The sequence below is a fragment of the Pempheris klunzingeri genome, chromosome 15 (assembly GCF_042242105.1).
Source record: "Pempheris klunzingeri isolate RE-2024b chromosome 15, fPemKlu1.hap1, whole genome shotgun sequence".
In the NCBI taxonomy this organism is placed as follows: domain Eukaryota; kingdom Metazoa; phylum Chordata; class Actinopteri; order Acropomatiformes; family Pempheridae; genus Pempheris; species Pempheris klunzingeri.
Window position 1 is genome coordinate 5,116,869 of NC_092026.1, and position 24,968 is coordinate 5,141,836.

Below are 24,968 nucleotides of genomic sequence, written 5' to 3' on the forward strand. Positions count from 1 at the left end.
TGTAGGGCACTGTATCAGCTGAAACAATGGTCTGTAGTGTTGTTTGTGGATATGGAATAAAGAAATGACACCAGTTAACAGGAAAACGCTCTGAGTCGACAGGAAACATGTTTGCCCAGAGCAGCATCATCATGACGATTTTCCAGTGAAGTAGTTTTAACACGTCTCAGTCCGTCATATAAAGTGACTCCCAGAAGCGTCCAACCAGTTGACCTTTAATATCCTCACAGCGACTCCTGTGGTACGCCACACATCCCAAACGTGGAAAAACACTTGATGTTAAACAAAGGATATCCTTTCGACGGGAAAGAACTCTCCCTTCGCTCAAGTACTGTATTTAATAATTGGCGCCACCCACACACTTTTGGTTGAATTAACAGTGCGTTCCCATCCTCTCACAGAGCAACGCACAGGATGTTTGTTTGTTCTCATGATAGTTTGTTTCCCGGCTCCATTTTGGCGGCATGGTAAAGTGGTACTGGTCCCAGTTATACATTTAAAACTGTTACAGAGATGTAAGTAAAGCACCATTCATATATTGTAAATATTCCAACACGGGGTATTTCTTTCTACACACAACTAAACAACGCACTTTATAATTTTCTATGATAATTTCTGTTCTGAAAATATTTGTTTTGTAGACACAAGCAAACATTAACGCTAAATCTACCTTTGATGCAACACTCAAGACACTCTGTCTTTCCCCCTTCTTGTATTATTATAAGTTATATTAGGATTTTTATTTAGGCCATGGATATCCGTGTTCCCCACCGCTAAGTGATGGCAAATTGTTTTTAAAAACATTTATATAAAAGCATTGCCAAAGGTTCCTCCCATCTGCCTCCGCCGGCCTGCTGACAGGTTGGCAGGTAAACATAAACATGCTGCAGGGATTAAATCGAGTTGCCAGTAAATCTCGCCTGAAACATCACAGAAGGGGTTGGAGAGTCATTTGTAGACAATTAGCCACACAATAGGTGACGCACACAGGGACAAACAGTTATTTCCTTGTCTGCATTGGGTAATATCTTAAATAGCTTTGTTTATAAAGAAGAGACAGGCACAGTGGATGTGCTTACATTCAAAGAACGCTTTTATTTTTCTGCATTTACAGTGTAAAAATACAACATGTGCTTATTCATGTAAAGTTGCATACAGTGTAGGTACAAATCAGCAAGACACAAACTTCACATTCTATATTCAAAAGTGCAAACGTTACTTAATTAGTATTAATTTCTAAATTCATACTGAAGTACAAACTGTTACAAACAGTGTATGATTATTGATATACAATATGTGAACTCAATATGAGAAGCCTAATAGATGCAGTGGACGATTAATCTCTTTTATGTTTTGGGTTTTCTCATCAAGATGAACTAACCCAACACCCTGGAGAGATCTTGTTTCTCCCTGGAGAAAGAAAGAAAGAAAGAAAGGCTGATGAGTGAGTGCATCAAACTTAGAAACATGACAGCTTTTTGTTAAGGAACAATTTGGTGATATTCTGCTTATTGTCAACAAATTCCATTTAAGTATGTCTATAGATATGTATATACTATATAAGTGAATGTGTATGGATCATCAGTATCATCTACATTGGTACAGACGTTACTGTGTATATGTTGTGTTTATGTTTATTGTATTTGTTTAAATGGATTTTTTATGTATTCGTCCTGCTGTAAAAGCTCACTAGAGGTGTATGGGCTCCTCTTATTCCTTATCTAGCACTTCCATTTAGAAACACATGTTGTTTTAAAAAACGTACTTGGTCATAAACCTGATTCTGATAGAGCACAAAATGTGTGTTAATCCGCTGCTGAAAATAGTCCTCAACAAATTCACTATTTATTTCTGTTTGAGTAACACTTTCTGAAAGCTACAGTGCCCTGCTATTTTATAAAATCATTTACCTTTTTTGAAATCTATATATTTGTGACTTGTATTCAAATAATTTACGTCATCAGTGGGGACCAGTGGGTTTGGGGGCCGAGTGCCATAGACAGGGTAAGGAAATTAATTAATGTGCTTTTTTCTCGAGATTTGCTGACAGTAGCAATAAGAACACTTTCACATTCGCTGTGGACCTAAAGCTAAAGATACGTTATACTCACTCTGGGTCAGCGGGGTTGATGATGCGCTGCAGATCTTTAAGGTGCTGAGCAACGCTGACTGTTGGGTAAACATAACAAAACAGTGATTTGTCAGTACTTAGTCATAATGTTATCAATCAAACAGTTTTATGCTTCAAAATACTAAAGAGCTGCTAATAGCTAGCATTTCTAGATGGGTACAAAGGCTACAAACATCAGAGCCATTAAGTCCAAGTTTGATGAAACTGTGCAATTATTATAATGGACTTTGGAGTCTTCATACTTTTTCCCCAGAGAAGGTTGTGTGTATTATGTTCAGTATGTACTGAATGAAGTATGTACAGCAGTCTTAAATGCTGTACGCACAACAAATACATTTCTATTCACTTCTATTGTATTGGCCTGGGGGCAGAAATCCCAGAGATGGAATTCTCAGGACCTTGGTAAATGAAACCATAACTATCTGCATGGCTGGGTACCACCAGTGGTATGTGAGAAAATATTTTTTTGTAATTTGGGTGAACCACACCTTTATTTACATTATTTCCCAGAATGGGAAAAATAAACTACAGACAATCTGCAGCTGCTACATTTATCTGTTCTTACCTGTGCCACCTCCATTAGTCCTTCCACCAATTGACGATCCAGTTCCGGTTGACGTTCCTCTCCCTGTCCCGGTCTTACTTTGCCCTGAGCTACTGCCAAACCCAAACCAAGAGGTGGATGATGCACTTTTGCTTGGTGACCCAGAGGACGACCCAGAGGATGACGCAGAGGATGACAACAAGCTTGTGGAGCTTTTAGCATTTGTGGTTGGATTATTTGAGCTTTTTGCTACTGGGAAAGCTCCACTATTTGATCCTTGCTTATTGAATACTGACCCGATGGAACTACTGGACCCAGGTGTAAAGATGGACGAGCTTGAGGAACCAGCACCAGATGATGCTGGTTTATTGAATACTGACCCGATGGAACTACTTGACCCAGGTGTAAAGATGGACGAGCTTGAGGAACCAGCACCAGATGATGCTGGTTTATTGAATACTGACCCGATGGAACTACTTGACCCAGGTGTAAAGATGGACGAGCTTGAGGAACCAGCCCCAGATGATACTGGTTTATTGAATGCTGACCCGATGGAACTACTGGACCCAGGTGTAAAGATGGACGAGCTTGAGGAACCAGCCCCAGATGATGCTGGTTTATTGAATGCTGACCCAAAGCTTGGACTCAACCCACTTGTTCTACCAGGTTGACCCACACCAGGAGAGCTGGATCCACCACCTCCAAACAAGTTCCACCCAGTCTGTGGAAAAAGAGGACCTTTTGCATTATTACACTGAAGTGGCAGCTTGAATTTGGTGGTGCAAATATATGAAGAAGACAGAAAAGGAATATAATCCTATGCTTCTCCCAGCACAGGATCATTATTTAGCACAACAAAAAGCAAAGGGAATGTGGATCCTCGTCTGCCAACGTAGCTTCTCCCACATGCTTGGAAAGGGAGGGGTGAGCTGCACCTTTAATGCTGGATCATTTCCAAGATCATTTCCAGGTTTCTCTGATCTCATACATCTTATGTAAGATCTCAAAACAATGGATTTGTTTGTATTTTAGTCTTTATACAGGTTATATAGGCAATGATACTGCAGAGATGGAGAGTATTATTGACAACAAGGCTAAAATGTGTGAGCTTCTTAAAAATGACTTAGTTACTGCACGGATTTACAAAGATCATTATATGTAACAGGGGTTTTGTAGTTAAAGTCAACAGCAACACAATGTGATGATAACCTGTAGAGACTCGTGTTACATTAGAACAATATCAGTCAGTTTTTGATATTGTCTTTTCTTCTTTTAACTGCCTTCTCTGACAGCTTCACTAACAACTAACACATTTCTGAATATAAGATTGTTCTTGGCACTGTCAGTCTTCTTAAACTCTTTTAAAGTACAGTTTAAATATTCAGTCTCTAATGATCTGACTGTAACTTTGTCTACAAAAGGCTGAGCAAAGAGTACAGAAGAGCTCAAAGAGCCCAGCTTGGAGCCTCTAGAGACCATGCTGCTGTTTACACTCATGTAGAATTTATAACATAATCAGTAACAGCACTTGTTCGCTTACCTTAGACATGCAGGTCATGTTGAGCTGCTTGATTTGCTCTGAAAGGTGCTCAACCTGTTTGGTTTTATATTTGACGTTGTTCTCCAGGACCTCTATCTGTCCACCTAGCTTCATCTTGTCCACCAGGAGTTTCTCCTTCTCCTCGTCGTGTTTCCGCTGAAGCTTGTCTTGGTTCTGTTTGTGCTGCTGGATCAGGCCCGTGCGGTTCTGGCTGCACCAGCGGTAGTCGTCAGACAGTCGCCAGTTCTCTGCCTTCATGCGGCTGCTCTCAGCCTGAATGGTTGACACCTGCTGTCCCACGCTGTTCAGGTAACGCTGGAACCTGTCCTCCACTTCTCTGGACAGGCTGGAGCAATTGGTTCGGATCTGTTCCAGGTGCTCCCTCTGTTTAGTACAGGTGAGCTGGAAGGCAATGTGTGTAGGGAAGAGGGAATCGATCTTCTCTAAGAAAGCCCTGGTGACATTGGAGATGCCATTCAAGGACAGGGTGAAGTCATCTTTGCATTTCTGTTTAAAGAAGTCCACCTCCTTTTCGTGCGTGGACTTTTCCCTTCTCAGACGGATGACCTCCAAGTTAATGGTGTCCCTCTCCTTGGCGGTCTGGTCCATTTCCATCCTCATCCTCTGCCGTGTTTGGGTGAAGTTGGACTCCACGAGCTCAAGCCTGGCTTTCAGCTGTTCAAACAGCAGCCCACAGTTACAGCCAACAAAAGGTTCTGATACTAAAAAATAAAGGTGGCGGAGGAGAAAAGAAGAAGGCAAATTATTAACAGTTTACTCAAAATAAGGTGTTGCTGTTTGCGGGTGATGATTAGGGAGGACTACTCAAATGTTTCATTTATTTATTTGATTATTTTGGGGTTTGGTTTATTTTTATTTATTAATTAATTGATTTTTTTCCACTTAATAAATGTCATACTTACTTGGTGGGCATAGGACAGTAGGACGTGTGGCCCTGCAAAGGAACAACTCGCCACTGCACTGTGTCTGTTCAAATCAGTGAAAAAATAGCCATTGGCATTTTAGTGATTTGCTCTAGACCATTTGCAGACAAACAGGAAAAACAACTGATTATTATTGACAGTTTACTCAATCCAAGTTATTTTGTGTTGTTAATATTCTCACGTGAGTCTCTAAAATGTGGTTTGACTCATAATAATCTTTTGTGCTTTGCTCGGTGTTGTTCTCATAACTATAAAATAGTACACTTAACCTAAGAAGTGTAAACATACTCTATTTTAAAACAGTTTGACACTGTTAAAGCTCTTCAGATCAGCAGTTCTCAACCTGTGGTCTGGTGACCCCCCAACAGGTCCCCAGAAAAAATGAGGAATATTTTAATTTCACTGTTATTTCACTGACTAGAAGTTATCCCAGTGAGAGCATGTATATTATGACTATCCTGTTCATAGGCTCACATTCTACAGTACAGAATAACTACATCTTATCAGATGGGGATCCCTGCGATTACATCTTATCAAATATGGGTCCGGAGCCTGATGTATATCAATCTGGGGGTCCTTGACACCAAAAAGGTTGAAAGCCCCTGCTTTAGATCATCAAACGTTTATCTGCTGAAGATCCACTTGACTACAGCGTATGTATAATAATAAGTCGCTTCCTTTCATCTTAACTTTACTGACGCCAAACTGGCCGATTCTAAATTTCTGTTGAAAGGTTAGAAGTTCAATTCCAGATAAGACTTAGCAGTTGAATTACTCATGAAAACACAGTCGTACTAAAGACAAGAAGTAAAATCAGGAATCAAAAGGCTTTGCTCAGTTTCTCACCAGCCTCCTGTCGATATCTTGGATAAGGATTGCTGAGATGTTGGTGAAGTAGCGCAACTGGGCCAGGTCCCAGTCGTTACGTGCCTTCTCCATGAGGGTGGTGTTGAGTAAGTTGGTCAGGTTCTTTCTCTGCAGCCTCAGGCCGACATTCTCTATGGAGAGCCGGCTGAAGCTCTCCTCCAGGTCCTGGATGCGCGCGGTGGACGCTGAGTCCTGCGTCTTACCATAGATCAGGAAGAGCACGAGGCTGACTATGATAAGAGACTGAATGAGCGAAGAGAAGAAGAAGACAATGCGCATGTAGTAGCCGCAGCTCTTTCCCTTTGAGCGGTACTGCATCTTCTTTTGGCCCTCCGAGCTGTACTTGGAGACCTGGGAGTAGTCACTCTTGTACATAGGTGCTGATGGTTGAAGAGGGAAGCAGAGAACAGTGCAGTCCAAAGCTTGAGAGTTACTATCAGCAGCCAGCCAAGTTCAGACAGGGCTCATCTCTCTTATCAGAGGACCAACACGTTTCTCCTCCTCAGCACTCTGCAAGCCAACTGAACAGATATGACCCTGCTGAATAATTTCAGATCAGCCAGCAGATTTCACAATCCATTTCTTGCTAAGTTTGTTCTCCTTTCTCTAACAAAGCCCAACACACTCCAGAGGTGGGCCAGATGTTTCCTCTCTGCAGCGTTGATATCATGAGAATTGATCAGATTGTGGGTGAGGTGTAAACATGGGTAGGAATTTATAAACTCCTCTGGTCACACACTTCCCATGAAGGAAAGTTGTCCTCAGTCCCCTCCCCCCATAGGTTTTCTCCCTGCCCAATTGGCTGCCCGACAGAGGTTATCAACACACACACACACACACACACACACACGGCTAGTATGCATGTACAGTCCACACACACACACACACACACACTATTTTCAAACCTGAGTTTGAGTTTAACACATTAAGCCATGTCACTGTTGATCTTGAAAATATTTGTGCTCCACATTTTAGAGTTTTGGAAATTACTGCCATTTCCTCTCCATAAAAATCTGTAATTTCATTAAATGTTGTGTGCAAATTTCCATGAAGCACTACAGCATGAATGCAAAATAGAAACGTCTCACTTTGGTGTTATTGATGAGGTGACATTCGTATTGACGACACCTTCTTGCTTTCTGTTGCAAAACAAAAGACCATTAAGACCTCAGCGGTGTCACTGTGTGCAGCCTCTCGATAAATGTGCCACAAACACTTTTATGGGATAATGAACAGTGTTTTCCGGTGCATAGCGGGCCAGGAGGACAATGGCTCATGTCGCTCTACTGATGTTCTCGTTCAGTGGCTCTTTGAAGCCTGCGAGTCTCAGTCCAACATGATGACGTGGGTAAGATGCCCTCTGTCTCACAGGACACACACACACATTGACTCACAATTTGAAATGAAATAGCAGAGCCTGACAGTAACAGTCCCAACTTTTTCCTGCCAGGCACTGTTGACGTGCCAAGTCTCATCTTGACAGGAAGCAGTAATTCATAGAGGAACTGCTGATGGCCAAACCTGCAGCAACCTTTTGGTCAAGACTGCAGATAAAAGGCACCAACAAACGCAGGATATCAGAGGCAAATACGCAACATAAACAGTCACAGTGTTGATTTAATAGAAGGTGAAGTGTGTTGTTTTTATCTTCACTTCGAAACCTCTGCATTGTTTTTTCATATTTTGTATTTACATTTTGGATCCAGTGGGATGTTGCCAAGTTGGCTGACACAGCACTCTCAAATCAGTAAGAGAGGCTTGTTGCATAATTTATACACCTCACTTATGCCTTGTATCAGTACAAATATCTTATAAATGAAGAGCGTCTGGATTTGAACCAGCAAGAATTTTCTGGGGTCAAACCCGTCGGCCGGCTGAGGCCTTTCTGTGTGGAGTTTGCATGTTCTCCCTGTGCTTGTGTGGGTTTTCTCCAGGTACTCCAGCTTCCCCCCAGAGTCCTAATGCATGCAGGCTCATTGGTGACTGCCTGTAGGTGTGAATGCTTATGAAAAGTCGTACACATTAACGGTAGCCTGTCTCTATATAGTAGGTGATTGTACCCAACACTGTCCCTGGGATTGGCTCCAGATCCCCCACGACCACCTAAGGATAAGATATAGATAATGAAAACACAATAAAAAACAATGAATGATTAAAAGGTGAAAGGATGACTTATCCTGACTAACAAGCATTTTAGGCCAATGAGAAAGCAATAAGGTTAAAGGAATAGTTCGACATTTTAGGAACTAGAAATAGATTGATACCACTCTCATGCCTGTACGCTAAATATGAAACTACAGCCAGCTGCCAGTTAGCTTATCTTAGCATAAAGAGTGCAGACCTCCCAGCAGATCTAAAGCTCACTTATCAACACTATATATTGTCTGTAAACTCTGCACACTGTTTGTAAATGTGTAAAAACCTCATCTACAAGACTCAAGGCCATTTGTTTCCGGTTTCCAATGTTTATGCTAACTAACTAAGCCGAGAAGGTGACTTTCAATAATAACATTATAATTGTTATAATAAAAAATAATACAAATCAATCCATCTAATAATACTAATACCAAAACAAGAAGTGCGGTCAGTGGTTTCATGGTGTGTGCGTCTGGAACGGATATATCCAGTATAGAGTGTGTTTCCTGTATAAAGGGTGGCAGGACAGTAATTCTGCAAAACACCAACTGTGCTCTCCTGCACTTTGACATTGAAACCTGTAACAATGTGTGTGCCTCAACAAATGAGAGCCTAAATAGTTAAAGGCTCTGCTGCTTTGAAAATTGTGCTAAAGGATCAGCTCAGTCAAAGAGCAAAAATACAAATGTATTTAGTTTTGCTTCTTCGGAACATAGCAGGAGAGAGATGTTATCAGAAATAAATGCATGTTTAAATATAACTTCAAAAAAACGTAATAAAGAGAAGTTACTTAAAAATCAAAGTAAGCTGAAAGTGAAACGTGTAACAGCCTAATTTGGCAGAACTGTGCTGCTCCCACACAAACACCCAGCAACTGTAAATGTGTAGCACCTGCTCTTCTAGTTGCATAAGTTACGCAGTTTTGACAGAATGTTCAGTATTTGGAGGGGCCTCTGAGTGTCTATTGTGCTCGATTGTCTACTGTGCTCCATTGTGTAGACAGTGTTTAGGATATGAAATGTTCTCTTGGACACAAAGCCCAGTCAAGTGTTTACAGGGATGGTTTCCTGTCAGCTGAAGCAGTCTGTTGGGATTGGCTTGCCCTGGTTTAGGTGCTGTGTGTTGAGCGTGAACTAAATGTCCCTGACATTATGATTACACTCCAGACTTGTGTTGTGACACAGCTAGAAAAGTGTTTAACAAGAATTCCCCTATGTTATTTAAACATTAAAGTACCTAAAATTGAACAATCTGCTCTAAATAATTCATCTGAGCTGCAAGATGAGGCGGGCAGTTATCTTTCAAACTGTTTGTGGGAGTATGAAAAGGCCAAAAAAATACTTTAATGTGTTTATCTTTTTTTTTTTTTTAAACTTGAAGAAATGACCAAAAAGTCAGTCCAGGTCTGACAGGTACAGATTTGGACTGATGGCACAGTCTCAATGCAACACTCAAGACACTCTCCCAGTATTAATTGTCATGGAAACGCTGCCACTTAGTGGGGAATCACTATAACTGCAGCTGAGGATCGCCTCCTTGCTTGATTAATCAATAAATTGTAGTGACTGAATGAATGAATGAGAGAGAACGACAAGATTTCAGAAGGAACTGATCCTTAAGTAACACATGGTAGCGCAAAGGGGACGTGAGAAATCGCTGTACAGGATGCATCATGTTAAAAAGCTGTATTTTATTTATGTATCGCTTTTACTCTGATCTGATCTTTTGTATTCAATATTTGATGGCATGAGTCTCACATGCCGTCAGTGCTCCTGAAATGTTAATTATTCTCTGTGCATGAAAAATGTAAATTAATCTGCAATGTGCATTTATAGCAGCAGACAGCTTTACATGTAATTACAGTAGAACTTTCTTAGGCACTAAATGTAACAGTATTTCATTTGCAAAGATTAACCAGTGTATATCTATGCAAATTGTAGTATGTAATTATAGTTTATCATTTGGGGAAAGCCTGGTTCTGTCCACAGTGTAGAAATAAGTTGTAGCTTCACATTGGGTTATGAACCAAACTATTTCTTGGCCACGTGCCGCAACCTCCTGCCTTTTTTGTTTCAGATGACAGATGTGACAGTGGGTTTGCTTCTAGCCTCTTTTATGAACACGCTGACAAACCCTCATATCTCGTTAAGTTCATCTGTATAAACACAACCATTGGCCATTTTGTGGAGGTGATGTTCAGCAAACTGTTTGTTGGCGAGGAGCAGTAACTTCCTGGAGTCTCTGCTGGTTGCCTGGCAACAGCTCAAACACCGTGTTTCCTTAAACTATTCCTTCAAGCCCCTGTTGCATTAATTATTACTAATACGTGATTAAAATGTTTGAATTTGTTTCATTACTTAACTTGCTATAACAATGAGCCATTGTGGAAAGTACTAAAAAAATCTAAATTTTCTCTAAAAACATCCTTTTAGTGAAAACAAGACTAAACAAATGCAAGACACGCTGAAATGTAATACCCAATATTAACACTGTTAAACTAACTGTAAATAAAAAGTAAATTAAATGAAATGTGATCGTTATTTGGGATGTATGGTAATCATAACGTCCACCTGTAATAAGACACAGGGACGTCATTTATCTGATAGCTCTACCTGTTCCCACTGGCTCTGTTCCTGTTCCTGACTCTGTCACTGTTCTCATCCAGTGAGAACCACCCAGGTTCCTCTTCATCGGAGGCTCTGGCCGGTTATCGCTCCCTCTGCCACTGAAGAATCTGGCTTACATGTTCTATGGACCAAAGCAGAATATGTAAACTGGCTATAAGTTAGTGGCTAAAAGTTGGCATACAATAAAAAAATAAATCCTGCCAACAGTTATAATGACCTTAAAGTATTTGCCACCTGTAAAGAATCTACAACACATTTTCTTCTAGAAAGAAAACATCTAGAACTAGAAATCTGCACAAAAGTGGACTAAAATATACCTTGAAAAAGGATTTCCTGATCATTTGAAGTGATTCTTTGTCATATTAACGTAGGAAACCCCCTTTTCACAAAGAAACCCTAAAATATGGATCCTACATTGGTGCCTGTTAGTAAAACTGAGCTACAGTTTTGTTTAACATGGCAACATCATGCAATAGAGTGAAAGGAAAATAACCAATTTTCTACATTTTCTTTTTACTCAAGCACTTCTCACTCCACCCACCTGCCTTATTGTTTTACCTGCCTTCACAAAGCATGCTCCTTAATGATAATGCCTGAGTGACACATGGAATCACACCATAAGGTTTCCCTCCAGAGATGTTTGGCTAATTGGTAACTTACTCTGAAGGGTCCGGTTACCCAGATCACAGCCGTGCGCAATATCTAATGGCTGGCCTGAAGAAAGAGGTCTCTGTGACTAAGAGATGCAGAGGCGAAGTGGTAAATACCCGAGACGACCGGCCTGCAAAGAGACAAATAAACAATATGGTGCTAAATAACTGCACGTGCAGTGTATGCTAAGTGGAGGAGGACAGTGGGAACGCTCTCTTTTGTTATCTGAGTGGGCAACATCCCACCGCCCGAATTTAAATGATACTGTACCGCTTCAGTGGGGTTAAAAAATTCAGACACTCATTTATCATGACAATGCATGATGATATCAAAGCTAGAATTGCTCAAATGAATTTTCTCGACAGGCACTGTGATGTGCAATCCTCTCAGATCATTTATTCAGGCTCAAATTTAATTTAAAAATGAAAGACTTGCTGTGACCGGTGGCTCCTGTGGTGATGTGATAAGAGAGACTGCAGCATTCATATCAAAGAAATTCTCCCTCATATTGCATTTATCTGCTTTTTTTTTTTTTTTAATCAATTTTTCGTGCTGAGCCGACGGGCAGCTGGGGCGTTAATGGGTAAAATAAGGAGGATTGGGGTCGTAATGATGTGACGTACAGTGGCTTTCTGCATGTTCCCATCAGGCACCTCCCGTCTCAGATGGCTGAAAAGGCCACATGATGAATCCTGAGAGTTAATCCCCCCCCCTCTTCTCTTCGTTTCTTCAGCCCAGCAGATGTTTTCCCTTTGACCTGCACAAAAGGACTCTGTTTTTGTTTCTAGGCTTGTCCATTCCTCAAAGGTCACAGGTCACTGTGGTCTCAGGGCGAAGCTGTCACTGCAAGTCTAAACATTTAACAGCCATCAGAGCGTGATGAAAACGCAAACCCAGAGAGAAGGCTGCAGACGCCTCGTGATTACCTTAAGTAAAGACCTACTTTCCATATGCTGATGCGGTTGAGAGCACACACCAACACCCTGAGATTGAATTACAGTGGTCACTGGGAATGCCTCAGGGAGAGGGCTGGCCTAACTTTAGACACTTGGACAGGCAGGGGGTGCAGGGTCGTATTTGTTATGAGACGGTCCTCTGTAACAGACCTTAAAGGTTAACTTAAATGGCTGAAATGTTAACTGAATCAACAGCTGAGGGAGTCGTGTTTGGGCCTGCCCAGAAAAGCTTAAGGGTGGGAGTTTAATGAGCAACCCTGTTGTCCTTATTATGACAAGTTCATGCAAAAGAGAACTAAAAATGTTTCTAGATTTGACTTAAGAAGATCTCTGAGCATTGTGATGGATTTCATGCATAAAACCCAGAATTTTTTTTTTTTTTATGCCATAAAATGTTTACTGTCTGACTGTATATAAACTTATGTGAAATTGTGTGACTATACAACAAATTTGTGTGTTGTTTACGTCGGCTAGCTGGATTTAGAGCAAACACGGCCTCCGTTAGGGGTCAGACAGCCGACTAAAGGCCAGTTTAGCCTTTGTCTGTTTCAAGTGTTTGAAATTAGAGCCATGACTTTAGAGTTAGACAGAAGATGAATGGGTAAGTAAACGACAGACCAATTCAAACCCTCTAATTGATGAAGAAACATGGCGGTGTACACAAATGGGTGCATCATCATGCCATAGAGTGTAATTATATTATTTACACTCGCTGCTGTTGGCGCAGTGAGACTTAACAGGTGTGTGAAAGCCTCGGGAATCAGAAATAGAAGTGACTTGAAATGGGCGCAGTAAAACAGTCCAGTGTAAGGATTTACTCTGTGGTTGTTAAAATAGCAGAAAACACAAACTAGCTCAGTCCAAATCTTTTTAGGGTTCAATTACAACATGTGACATTTGAGAGTTTTTTTTAAACAATAGCAGATTTATCAGGGATTTGTGTCAACCACGCGCTGCATGATTGCTGTGAACTGCTTTGCGGCTGGTTGAAGGCTTATTAGGTTCGTCTAGCTAAAACTAACAGTCTGATACATGAGCATTGCAATAAATCTTCATTAACGTTCTAATGTTAATCTACTCTCACTGATATAACAGATTAGCCTTCGAAATGCCTATAAAGTTTCAATCCACAGCTCCCTGAAACCATTTTAACAGAACATTATAACCTCCATACTGCTGCTGTGAGACATTTTTACCAAATAAACTGCCAACTGAGTATCTTAGTACAGATTAAGTTTATATATACTACTACTTTATTTAATGTTATGTTTGTGTTAGTTTTCAGAGCTACAAACAGATTGACGTCTTGAAATATTTCCATAGTATAAGAGACCTATGGACATTCAGGGTTAAAAAAAAAAAAAGAGTAGAATTTAAGCACAAATTAGTAAAAAGTTCCCTAAAAATATCCATTAGTGCTGCCAGCTTTTTAAATCTTATCTTCATCACTCAAGCTAAGATAATGGACAGTAAAGTTATTGTCACAGGAACTGAAGTTACATATTATCAAAGGCGTTCCAGTGTTAGCTACTGTTAGCTGGATATTTTGGGCTTAAGATGCCTTCAAATTGCTGAATGAATTCCCTCAGACTCACAGCATTAAGATGTTGCATTCAATGTGTCTCTTTTCTTCTATTTTGGTGATAAACTCTCTTTCAGCATTTCATGTTTATTCATTTTTGCTGGCTGTTAGCTGCACACATATCAATAATGCAATCTGATTGGGACAATCAGGTTTAATGTAGTAGTTTCTTTTCCCCAATGCAATACATAGATACATTGTACGCACAAGACTGTTTGCATTGACCTCTATTTATAATTTTACTTTATTCACTTGAGAATTCAATGGTTTAAAATTACAAGTGGCGGGGTCAGCCACTGTGCCGATCTTTACAAGTGGCCAAATGAGGTACTGCAATTAACACACAGACGACTAAAACATATCTTAAAGATACATCTACCAATAGCAGACAGTCGATTACTACTTTGGTTCACTGTGCTTGGTCTTAAGAGAGTTTTTGAACTGTAAGTTGCTATCAAGCTGTTGTGCTTCAGTGTCAGCTGTCTCTGCGTGCGTAATACTGTAAATCTGTTGGGTTGGCAGCCTGGCAGACATTTTTTGCAGTCTTGCAGTTTTGGATTTCTCACTTGGAGCAACCGCATTCCTCACTGTCGGTTCAAAGGTCACGTCACCCCTGCCCTCAGTGGTATCTCTCAGACACACACACACACACACACACACACACAGAAGTGGAAATGATAGGCAGGTACAGCATCTCTTTGAATGTATATCATACTGTCGCCGCTCAGTTCAATTTAATATCAACCAGGAAATTGAGGAGAGTCTTTTTAAGGTGATGGTTAAGACGGAGAGCTTTGTGCCACTGCCATGTTATGATGGCAAAGTGCTGCAATTTGGTGAGGTAAGGCTAAACCTACGGCTGTAATGACAGAAGAGAAGCCAAGTATCCAGGGGCTGAAATCCACAGGAGTCCTGAGACACAAGCAAAATATAATTAGGCAAGCCAAGTGTTGCTGGAGAGCAAATCAACTTGCTTAAACAATTTAAATAAACGCCAATGTGGACGTCACGTTTCACTTATTTTGATGCAGGCATCAGCAACTGCACTAAAACTAGGTAAAGTGGTAACACACTCAAATATTACAGAAAACTGACTCAAAAAGTTGCAACTACACGAACACTGAGCTGAAGTCTACTCTTAAAAAAACAAACAAGGCATAAATAGAACAAATTTGCCCAATGCTTGTTTATTGGGTACAAAAGTATTGATTAATGGCTCTGTGGATATCTCATCCTCTTACACACACACACACACACACACACACACACCTTTACAAACTCCCTTTATTTGACAAGCCTAATCTTTCCCAACACAAGAAGTGACAATAAGCAGGCACAGCGGCCTAATTAAAGGGACTTTCATTCAAATTAACACACACTCTCTCTCCCACACGCATCCACACATACACACACAACCCTCTGATGACCCATTAGCCGCACAATAGCTGGGACAATGCTTCTCTGTCACACACACACACATTTAGTCCTGCAGGGGGTAAAGCTGGGTTTAGATTTAGGAATGCCATAAAAGTGTCTGCGGGGGGAAAAGAATGCCTCTAAAATCTCTGCAAACGCTCTCTAGATAAGACAACAGGTTGCATATAGTGAACCTTTCAGGGAGCTGACACTTTCATCTCAGAGAATCTGTAAATGCAACCCCCCCTCCTCCTCCCCTCCAACTCAGAGGAGCCACACATTTACAAGCAGATTCATCACTTATCTTTTAAACCCCTTATCCAGGGTCGCTGTGCATCCTCGGCTCCCCTTTATCTGCATTTGACCCTGGGGTTTTTTAGCATGTCAGGGGTGTGAATGTCAGTTTGACCTCTTGGGGTGAGCTCGAACACAAATCACCGTGTGCTCCACAAAGCGCTGAGACAGAAGGCCTTGAGAAGATGAGCAATGACCACAAAATGGTGACCTTTATTTCCAGCACAATAGGCTTTTCTCAGACGGGCTGCTTGAACATCAAAGTGTGTTATCTAAGTGAGGAAGATATGTATATCCTCACTCTGAAGAATAACGTTCACCTCTCCGCTGCTCTATTTTGCCTCCTGAATCACACATTTGTTGAGAATGCAGAAACTTTCAGATGCAACATTTGATTACTTTCTAAGAGACAAAGGGCAGGCGGGAGATCAGCTTGGCTGTATTTGTTTGCAGGGCTTCAGGGTAATCTGGTATTGTCAGGATGGTTTTTTGAGGCATCGGGGTCATGCTCTCTGCATCTCTGAGGAGTGAGATCCTCCACATCCTTCCTGTGTGTGTGTGTGAGAGAGTGTGTTTGTGCATGCATGCTGCCCCACACAGCCCACTCTCTTTGCTCTTTGACTCCAATGGCCATATAAGGCGGCCAGCACCATGGTAACCACAGGGCTTGAATAGCAGTGTCAAATCCCTGGGAGCGCACACACACACACACACACAAACAGACTGCCCCCTCCCCCTCTGCACACACTCCTGCTCCCCTCCCTCTCTCCCTCCCTCCCTCCCTCGCTGTGCTTGATCTCTCTCTCTTTCACACACAAACACACACAAATAGGTTGGAGGAAAACAGACGAGAGGAGAGAAGGGCGAGGAGGAGAGAGAGAGAGAGAAAAAAAAAGCAAACGCTGAAAAATCCAGCCTGTCTCGGGGCTGTGGCCATCTTCTTGAATCATAATTTGATTTGTGGACTCTGAAGCCTGAGAGAGAAAGAGGGGGGAAGAGGAGCACCCGTCCCTTCCACCCCCCACCTCCTGTTCGCCTGAGCCACAGGGAAAGGCTACACACACACACACACACACACACACACTGACGAAAAAGCAGCACACAGGGCTAGGCCGCAAGTCATTAGTTCTTGATGGGCAAGCACTGACAAAAGGCTGAAGGGAGAAGCCCGCATGAGTGCCTGGAGAGCCACCACAGGAACTACGGAGGGCTGAGCAGACGGGCGCTCTCCTGCTTTTCTTGACTGTTTTTTTTCCCCCTCTCGAAGGAAGCAGCTCAGAGGATATCGTCACAGCCGAGCACTCGTGCTACAACAAGCTGGGGGGAGAGAGATCACTTCCTTGTGTTGAGGATCTACTTGTGCTGTGTATTCTAGTCGTGCGTTGCTGCCGCCGCTGCAGCCAGAGGTGCCTCAAAGAAGAAGACCACCACCTCCACCACCACCACCACCACGCGAGAGTGGAGTTGCTGTCGTGTTCGTGGACATCAGCCTGGTTTGCTTGATCTGGAATGTCTTCATTGTGGGTCACAATGCCGCTGCTGCCACCGCTGCCGCCGCCGCTGAGAGGATTACAGCAGAGCGAGGGAGCTGTGTCTGCAGCCTCGCTGGGTGGAAGGGGGATCTAGTGAGAGAAAAGGATTTATTTTCCAGTGAGGGAAGCCACAGACACGGCACATTAATGTTCACTCTCAGGTAAGCTTGACATCTTTTCTAGAAGGATTTAGAGGTGAATATTTTAGCAGGCAGCTGCCTCATGTGAGGAATAATTGGCGTGAGCAAAGAGAAATTCAGTGTGAGGGGTACTTTAAGAGGGGTGGTCAAAGCCTCTCCAGGCATGTGCTAAGGCGAGCTCCACTGAGGTCCTTTTTCAGCCATTACGGTTGCTACAGAGACAGAGCTGGGAGTGTGTGTGAGAGACAGAAGAAGAGGGCAGTACGTGGAACTGTGTGCTGGAGGAGATTTTCACCTCATGTCGCTTGTTCTCAAACCACCCTGCCTTTTCTCTCTCTCGGTTTCTTATCGGAGAATGTGCTCTGTGTGTTTGACTCATTGTTTCCTGTGAAAGGTTCCTCGGCTGAAGCATGACACCGACCGACTGGGCAGCGTTTGAGCAGGCTTCTCTTTAACCATCTCAGGAACTGCTCTGGGAACAAGAAAAACGGACAACACAGCACACGGCGGCGACCGGGCGGCCGAGGGAAGAAGTAAAGCAGCAAAGGGGGGCGTTGAAATCCACAGCCATGCAAAACTAAAAGTTGCCACAGTGAGACTGTTTCCAGGTCATAGTGGAGTGGGAGGAGACAGAGCTGCTCTTGTTTTTTCTGCCAAACACCCTCCTCCTCAATGCCAGAGCCTATTTTTTAATCACTGGCATCTGCTTGTTTAGCCTGAGGACTATTTTTTTCTCTCCTTTCTCCTATTATCTGCTCTAAAATAACCAAGAGACTTAATTAACAAATGAGAGCAGAGGCAAGCAGGAAACCGTGAGTCTCTCCAGGTGAGGAGGAAACACACAATCAGGACTTTTGATGTTTATGTTACCTTGACAGCAACCAGAGATCTTGGCTGCCTGTCCCATTTTCTTCTGCGGTGGTTCGTTTACCAAGCGATGGCCATGGTGAGTGGGGGCTGGGGAGATCCCAATGGGGGCACCAACGGGCTGGGGGACAAGAGCTACCTGAGGGGGGAGGAGGAGGACGGCTCTCCCCAGGCGGGGGGCAGCGACATGGAGGCCGGAGACGACGACAAGGCCTGCGTGGTGGACTGCGTGGTGTGCGGGGACAAGTCCAGCGGGAAACACTACGGCGTGTTCACCTGCGAGGGCTGCAAGAGCTTCTTCAAGAGGAGCGTCAGGCGCAACCTGAGCTACACTTGCAGGTGAGAGGGGCATTGTGGGTAAAAAAAACCAACAAAAAAGTGTGTGTGTGTGTGTGTGTGTGTGTGTATTCTGATAATAATAAAGATAAAAATGATAATGATAAATAATTATGCAAACAACCTGAAAGCGACACAAGGCTGTTTATTGATAGTTTATTATTGATTATTGATTTACAGGTGATGATAACAGACCGTGTGAGTCATAAGCGTCTGATCTTTGCCACGTACTTAACTAAAAACATCCGATGGTCTACACAAAGCAAACACAATATTTACAGGATCAAAGGTGTCCCAATTGTAGAACGGAAACAATTAATCGATTAGTCGATCAACAACCGTCAAAGTCATTTTTCAAGCTAAAATGTGCAGCATTTTCTCTTTCCAGCTTCTCACATGTTTTGTGTCTTGTGTGATAGCACACTAAACATGTCTGTGCTTTGGTACCTCAGTCAGATAAAACAAGGAAAATGGAAAACTTTAATGGACATTTTTCACCCCTGCGAAACATTGGCTGAACAATCGATAATGAAAACAATGGCATGAAGGTGTCTATAAGCTAGAAGTTAAACAATGACGTGTGCTTCCATTAATTATACAGACATAGTGTCACATTTAGTATGTCATTTTATGTATGTCTACAGATCTACTGTTAAAGACTGAAAAACACTGAATTTTACTGAGTTTATTTTCATTATCGACTGATCTTCAGATAATTTTTACAGTTAACTGATTAATCATTTAGTATATGAAAAAACAACAACAACTGCCCCTCACAGTTTCTCAGAAGCCAAGCCGATGTCTTCACATTGCTTGTTTTATGCTAAACCTAAATGTATTCATGATAAAAAAAAAACAACAAACAGCAAAGATAATTTGGCATTTTTGTTTGAAAAATGACTGAAACAATTCATTGCTTATCAAAAAGTCAACATACTGATTAACTGGCCGATTGTTTCAGCTTTACTTGAGTTAAATGACAGAGTATGTTGTGAAGTGCATGTTAGAACTGCTGAGATATGTGATTGAGATAATGCAGAACAGTACAATCTGCTTTCTAAGTATGATAATGTTTCCTGTAGTCTAATGGAAAATCTAGTTTCATGATGCAATATTAATGTTGAGGAGCGCTGTAAAAAGGAAATCAGTAATGGCACCATGCTGTAGATATAATCTGTGAAAACAGCTTTTTACATACTGTACATTAAAGTGCTGGTGAATGGAAGATGATGACTTTGCATCACTTGGCAGCTTTCCTCTCTCACATTTTCATTTGCCCTAAAGTACGACTGCTTAAACATTCGTCAGCAGGTTTAATTAGTGTGAAATGAGAGGAAGAGAAGCTGTAATCAATCAACTATAGTCCCACAATCCTTTGTTTGTGCTTCCAGGTCAAACAGAGAGTGTCAGATTGACCAGCACCACAGGAACCAGTGCCAGTACTGTCGGCTGAAGAAGTGTTTCCGTGTTGGCATGCGCAAAGAAGGTATCTGTCTCCACTGATCCCACTGTAATTTAATTGATATGAAAATAATAATAATTTCCTTTTGTGAAGAGCCTTTTCATTACTCAAATCAGCTGCTCTCAGAAAAGAAGAAAATCAATCACTGCCAAATTTGCCGTTGTCGTTATCTTCTGCCTTCTGCTCTATGAGCTCTGTAGTGCAGAGAAGATGGAACACATGGCTGTACAGGCCCTATCATGGCTAAGCTAGCCATGCGTGTCAGCTCAGTGCCACGTGCTAAGTGGCTTAATCTAGTGGCTGTGTAAGAGTGACTGAGAGGGATACAGTGCTAAGACACCTGCGTCCCAGAGCCTTAAGCCTCTGGTTGAAGCCACAGAAACCCTCTGTGTCGTTTGCTCGATCAGGCAGAATCCAATACGGGGATTTCACCTTAAGTGGTGGAACCCGAGTGAGCCATCATTCAATGTCAGGACGACAGATAAACAGAAACAAACAATAGATTCTCCTGGATTTGTGCAGCTTTCTTCATTACAGCCACAGAAAAAATATTTAACCTTTAATATTTGGAGGGCTGGCAGAGTTTAAAGGTTTCTGATTTTAAAAACAAACAAACGTATCCGATGTGTCTCGTAAAGAGATCGTAAAGCCTGCTAATGAGGCGCATTACGGCTCCCTACAGAGCCATATTGTGTCAATGCCAACTCTGCTTGACCAGCTCCACAGAGAGGCCAGAGGTCAGGGTCAGCTACAGAACAGCATTCCTCTGGCTGGAGTGGATTCAGTGTCTTGCTGAAGGATACTTAAGCAGGACAGATGCTAACCACATGAAATCATATGCCCACATGAATGAGTTCACTTCAGTTCTCCGCCCTGCGCTGTGGATTTCAGCTGTAATGCTGTCTGTCACGACTGTGGCATTTTCTACGCTAAGTGTTGTTCTCAGTCTCGTAGAGTGTTATTGAGTGCAGAATTAAAACTCAGTGTGCGTATGAAGAGTGGGATATACTAAGGTTACAACAATAGCACGTTGTAATTCTCCTCCAGAAATTAATATAGGCAAAGATTAAAAACTGTAATGGGGAGGGGGGGGTAAATTCTTGTCTCGAAGTCTTTGTTTTATTTTCATAGATAACCTTCATCTAGCCTGACGAATGTAAGAATATTTCTCCTCACTTTCACGCTCTTCTGGAGGAATCAGTCTGCGCTCTATTATGCATCCTTTAATCTTGAAGAATAGCTTCATAATCCGGTCGAGCCTGTCTGCTGATAATCTGACATACACCGCTGGCTGAACTCAGTTTTAACTTTCTTCCTCTCTGTTTTCTTCTCCAAATCCCCTCCTTTACTTCCCCTTGTCCTTCATCATTTTCTCCTCTTTTTATCCTCTCTGCTTCACTCTCCTTGCTCTCCTCTCCTCTCCTCTCCTCTCCTCTCCTCTCCTCTCCTCTCCTCCCCTTTGTACCCCAACCAAACTACAGCAGTTCAACGCGGTCGCATCCCACCTCAGCCAAGCCTCAGCCCCTCCATCACGCCCATAGGTGGCGCCAGTGGCCTTGGGGGTGAGTTCTATAACAACAACAACAATGGAGGAAGTGGTGGAGGTCAGCCGGTGTCTGAGCTCATTTCCCAGCTGCTGCGAGCCGAACCGTATCCCAGCAGTCGGTATGGGCACCAGTACAACCAACAGGCCGGTCCGGATAACGCCATGGGGATTGATAACATCTGTGAACTGGCTGCCAGGCTACTCTTCAGCACTGTGGAGTGGGCCAGAAACATCCCTTATTTCCCTGAGCTGCCTGTGTCAGACCAGGTTAGTAGGTTATTTGTAATTTAGAAGCTAAAAAGTGTAGTTTGATGTGTTTGGATGCATATTTCAGAGTTCTTATGAGAAGGTATTCTTAGAAATGGGGAAGGAAGAGTCTACATCAAGACATAAATATACAATGAACATAGTAAACATTAAAAATGGATGATAACAGTGTAGGAAAAACTGATTGACACACTAACAATTCCACAGGTGGCCCTGCTGAGGCTGAGCTGGAGCGAGCTGTTCATCCTCAACGCGGCCCAGTCGGCCCTGCCACTCCACATGGCTCCCTTGTTGGCCGCGGCCGGCTTCCACTCCTCGCCCATGTCGGCGGAGCGTGTGGTGTCCTTCATGGACCAGGTGAGGGTGTTCCAGGACCAGGTGGACAAGCTGACCCGGCTGCAGGTGGACTCGGCGGAGTACAGCTGTCTCAAGGCCATCGCACTGTTCTCACCAGGTGATTGTTGCTGCTCTGTCTGCTGTTGTTGTAACACGGTGAATGGTCAAAATGAGCGCAGCACTGGCTCAGATATTCTGACACACACAGCGTCCTATATTTCTCACGATGCATTTGAGAGCATCTTCATCAGACCCTCCCTACGTGATCAACAGCCACACCTCCAGAATCAATGCAAGCTTTCCATTTACATCCGTCTTTAAGGTTAAGCCGAGATAACCCTGATGACATCATCAGGTTTACTTTACTTGACAAAGCTCATCCAGAGCGACAGAAGACATTAAACCGTTTTCACAGGTGAAGCCGGACTTAGCATGACTAGTAATCTTCTGATCTTCATGCACAAAGTGGTCAGTGTGCCCCTTTAATAGATAACCATGGATGGGTACTTAAAAATGAAGAGACTACAAGCATGTTACAGGCCTACAGCAGTAAAAGCCAGTGGAAAAAAAGTTAAAACCTCATATTTGGAAGCCTAAAGTGTGTGGACGACTGCAGGTATGCTCACCAACTTTACCTGGTAATTTACCTACTATGGCACCATCTCCTGGCTTATTAATGAAAATGCAATAATGCACTATGTGCCGCATAAGTTGGTGCTGTCACCGATCATTATGCAGCACTTTGCACTTTTGTAGAAGTGACAAATTAAACAAATTGCTTAGTGGGAAATCTTCTTTGAAAAGGTAAAAGTTGAAAGATAATAACATGCTAATCAATATAAATGTAAAGTTATGTTTGGGGTTTATAGGTTTGAAATAATTTGTTCTTTTAGTGTCGAAGTGATGCAGCACGATATTTGTATGTGTTCCTCTTAGGGGTATTTTATCACATTATCTGCAGGGATTTCAACCCTCCTCTCAGCTCATCACGACTCTTTATGTAACCTGCCCACACTATTAAGTAACTACCTCCTCCCTCCCTCCCTCTCAGACGCCTGTGGTCTAACCGATCCAGTCCACGTGGAGTCTCTGCAGGAGAAGGCTCAGGTGGCTCTGACGGAGTACGAGAGGATGCAGTACCCGAGTCAGCCTCAGCGCTTTGGACGCCTGCTCTTGCGCCTCCCCGCCCTGCGCGCTGTTCCCGCCAGCCTCATCTCGCAGCTCTTTTTCATGCGCCTGGTGGGAAAGACCCCCATTGAGACGCTGATCCGTGACATGCAGCTCTCCGGAAGCTCAATCAGCTGGCCGTATGTCCCAGGACAGTAGCCCCCTGACGGACGAGGTCTCCGTCTGGAATTAGTGACGACAAGGACCCACAGGAAACCTCTTGACTCATCACTATCCATCTGTGTGGTTATGAAACTGCAGTGCCAGCTGGCCGTCATATGTTCTCTACTGTATCGCCCTATTCCCCTTCATGAAATGAGCCCTCCGTCTCCACGCGGGCCTCCAGAGAAGAGAGGAGCCGGTGCCAGGCTGGACCTGTCTTGTTGCCAAGCCCCGTCGTTGTGGTGCCAGGTCTCGGGCCAGAGACCAGCTCTTCATGCTGGGCTCCGATATGGCCGTCACAGCCAGTCATGTCACCACCCACATGCCATAGTGACTAAAGACACCGCAGTTTCATGTAGAGGGCAGCAGCACCCTGCTACAAATACATCTAGAGGACAAAACTGTCCCAGAACAGTTTTTTTCCCACACTGGGCTCATTTTCCACGGCTCACCATTTGTGATACAGTTACCTTTTTATCCACACAGCCGATAACATTACAATACAGCATCATGATTAGAATGGATCTAAGTGAGCAGTCAGAAACATCAGGAAGCTGTGGCCTGGCGATGAACTGAATATAAACTGTACACAGTAAGCGCCTGGTTGCCAAGAAACTGTTCAAATGGAACAGGAGTAAAATCAAACCAAGGAAAATTCACCAAAGTCTATCACATCATCCTCAGATGGTTTTTGAACAGAACAATTAGCACACAGAGCAGAGAGGAAGAGATGAACGGACTCTTGTGACTGCCTGGCCATCGGGTGAACAGTGCATTTACATTCATTCACAGGGCTCACTGTTGCTGTAGTTGAAGAAGACTGAAAAAAGAAGCTACATGAGAACGGACTAATACCTCACTAGACATCAGAATGCTTTAGTCTGATATTTGCTAAACACAAACCTCTGTAAATGTCGTTCACCAGAAACCGCCTTCTTTTTGACAACTGCCTTGTTATTCAATATGAATTCGGGACACTTAAGAAATATGAAGAAATACGAGTCTTCTGAGCATCACAAACATTCGTCTTGTATCTTTTTAAAAAAAGAATCCCAAAGTGATTTTCACTTGTGTTTTGAATATGAGTTTTGACTGACTGAATATGGTGAATTCAGCCATTAAATATTGTTTGGATCAAGCTTTTTTTTGTTATTGAGAAATGGCAGGCTGACATCAACTCGGGTTCTAGTAAAACAAACAACTGAAGACAATAAGAATTAGTCTAGCAACTATAGTTGGTGATGAAAACGTTTGTAACCAACACTACCGGCTGAAGACCAGTTTACGTCGATTAATGCTGTTTCTGGGGGTAACGAGCCCTTGATAAATGTATTGAAATGTATATATATATTGAGGCCAACTTTGTCTTTTTGCATGTTCAAATGTTGTTTTGGATATCTGCTAAGTTGAGACAGTTTCATTCTTTTACATTAAGTAATTCAAGGTTCATTTAAACATTAAAGTA

General features: G+C 42.7%; 2 protein-coding genes across 3 annotated transcripts; one reads left to right on the plus strand and one right to left on the minus strand.

The window, feature by feature from the left end:
* Positions 1 to 1,070: 1,070 nt before the first annotated feature.
* Positions 1,071 to 6,736, minus strand: plvapa (plasmalemma vesicle associated protein a). The gene is made up of 6 exons (XM_070845587.1): positions 6,006 to 6,736; positions 5,139 to 5,202; positions 4,216 to 4,937; positions 2,697 to 3,396; positions 2,112 to 2,169; positions 1,071 to 1,410 (listed from the first exon to the last, which is right to left on the minus strand). The coding sequence occupies exons 1-6, from the start codon at positions 6,399 to 6,401 to the stop codon at positions 1,377 to 1,379; spliced, it is 1,974 nt and encodes a 657-aa protein (XP_070701688.1). The 5' UTR covers positions 6,402 to 6,736; the 3' UTR covers positions 1,071 to 1,376.
* An 11,150-nt stretch (positions 6,737 to 17,886) lies between these two features.
* On the plus strand, positions 17,887 to 24,560 carry nr2f6a (nuclear receptor subfamily 2, group F, member 6a). Of its 2 annotated transcripts, none has more exons than XM_070845117.1 (5): positions 17,887 to 18,566; positions 19,955 to 20,049; positions 21,507 to 21,838; positions 22,046 to 22,292; positions 23,226 to 24,560. In XM_070845117.1, exons 1-5 carry the CDS (start codon positions 18,298 to 18,300, stop codon positions 23,498 to 23,500), a joined length of 1,218 nt encoding a protein of 405 aa, XP_070701218.1. In that variant the 5' UTR covers positions 17,887 to 18,297; the 3' UTR covers positions 23,501 to 24,560. The 2 variants fall into 2 exon arrangements, with proteins under 2 accessions (XP_070701218.1, XP_070701219.1); XM_070845118.1 differs by having other exon boundaries at positions 21,510 to 21,838.
* Positions 24,561 to 24,968: the final 408 nt, after the last annotated feature.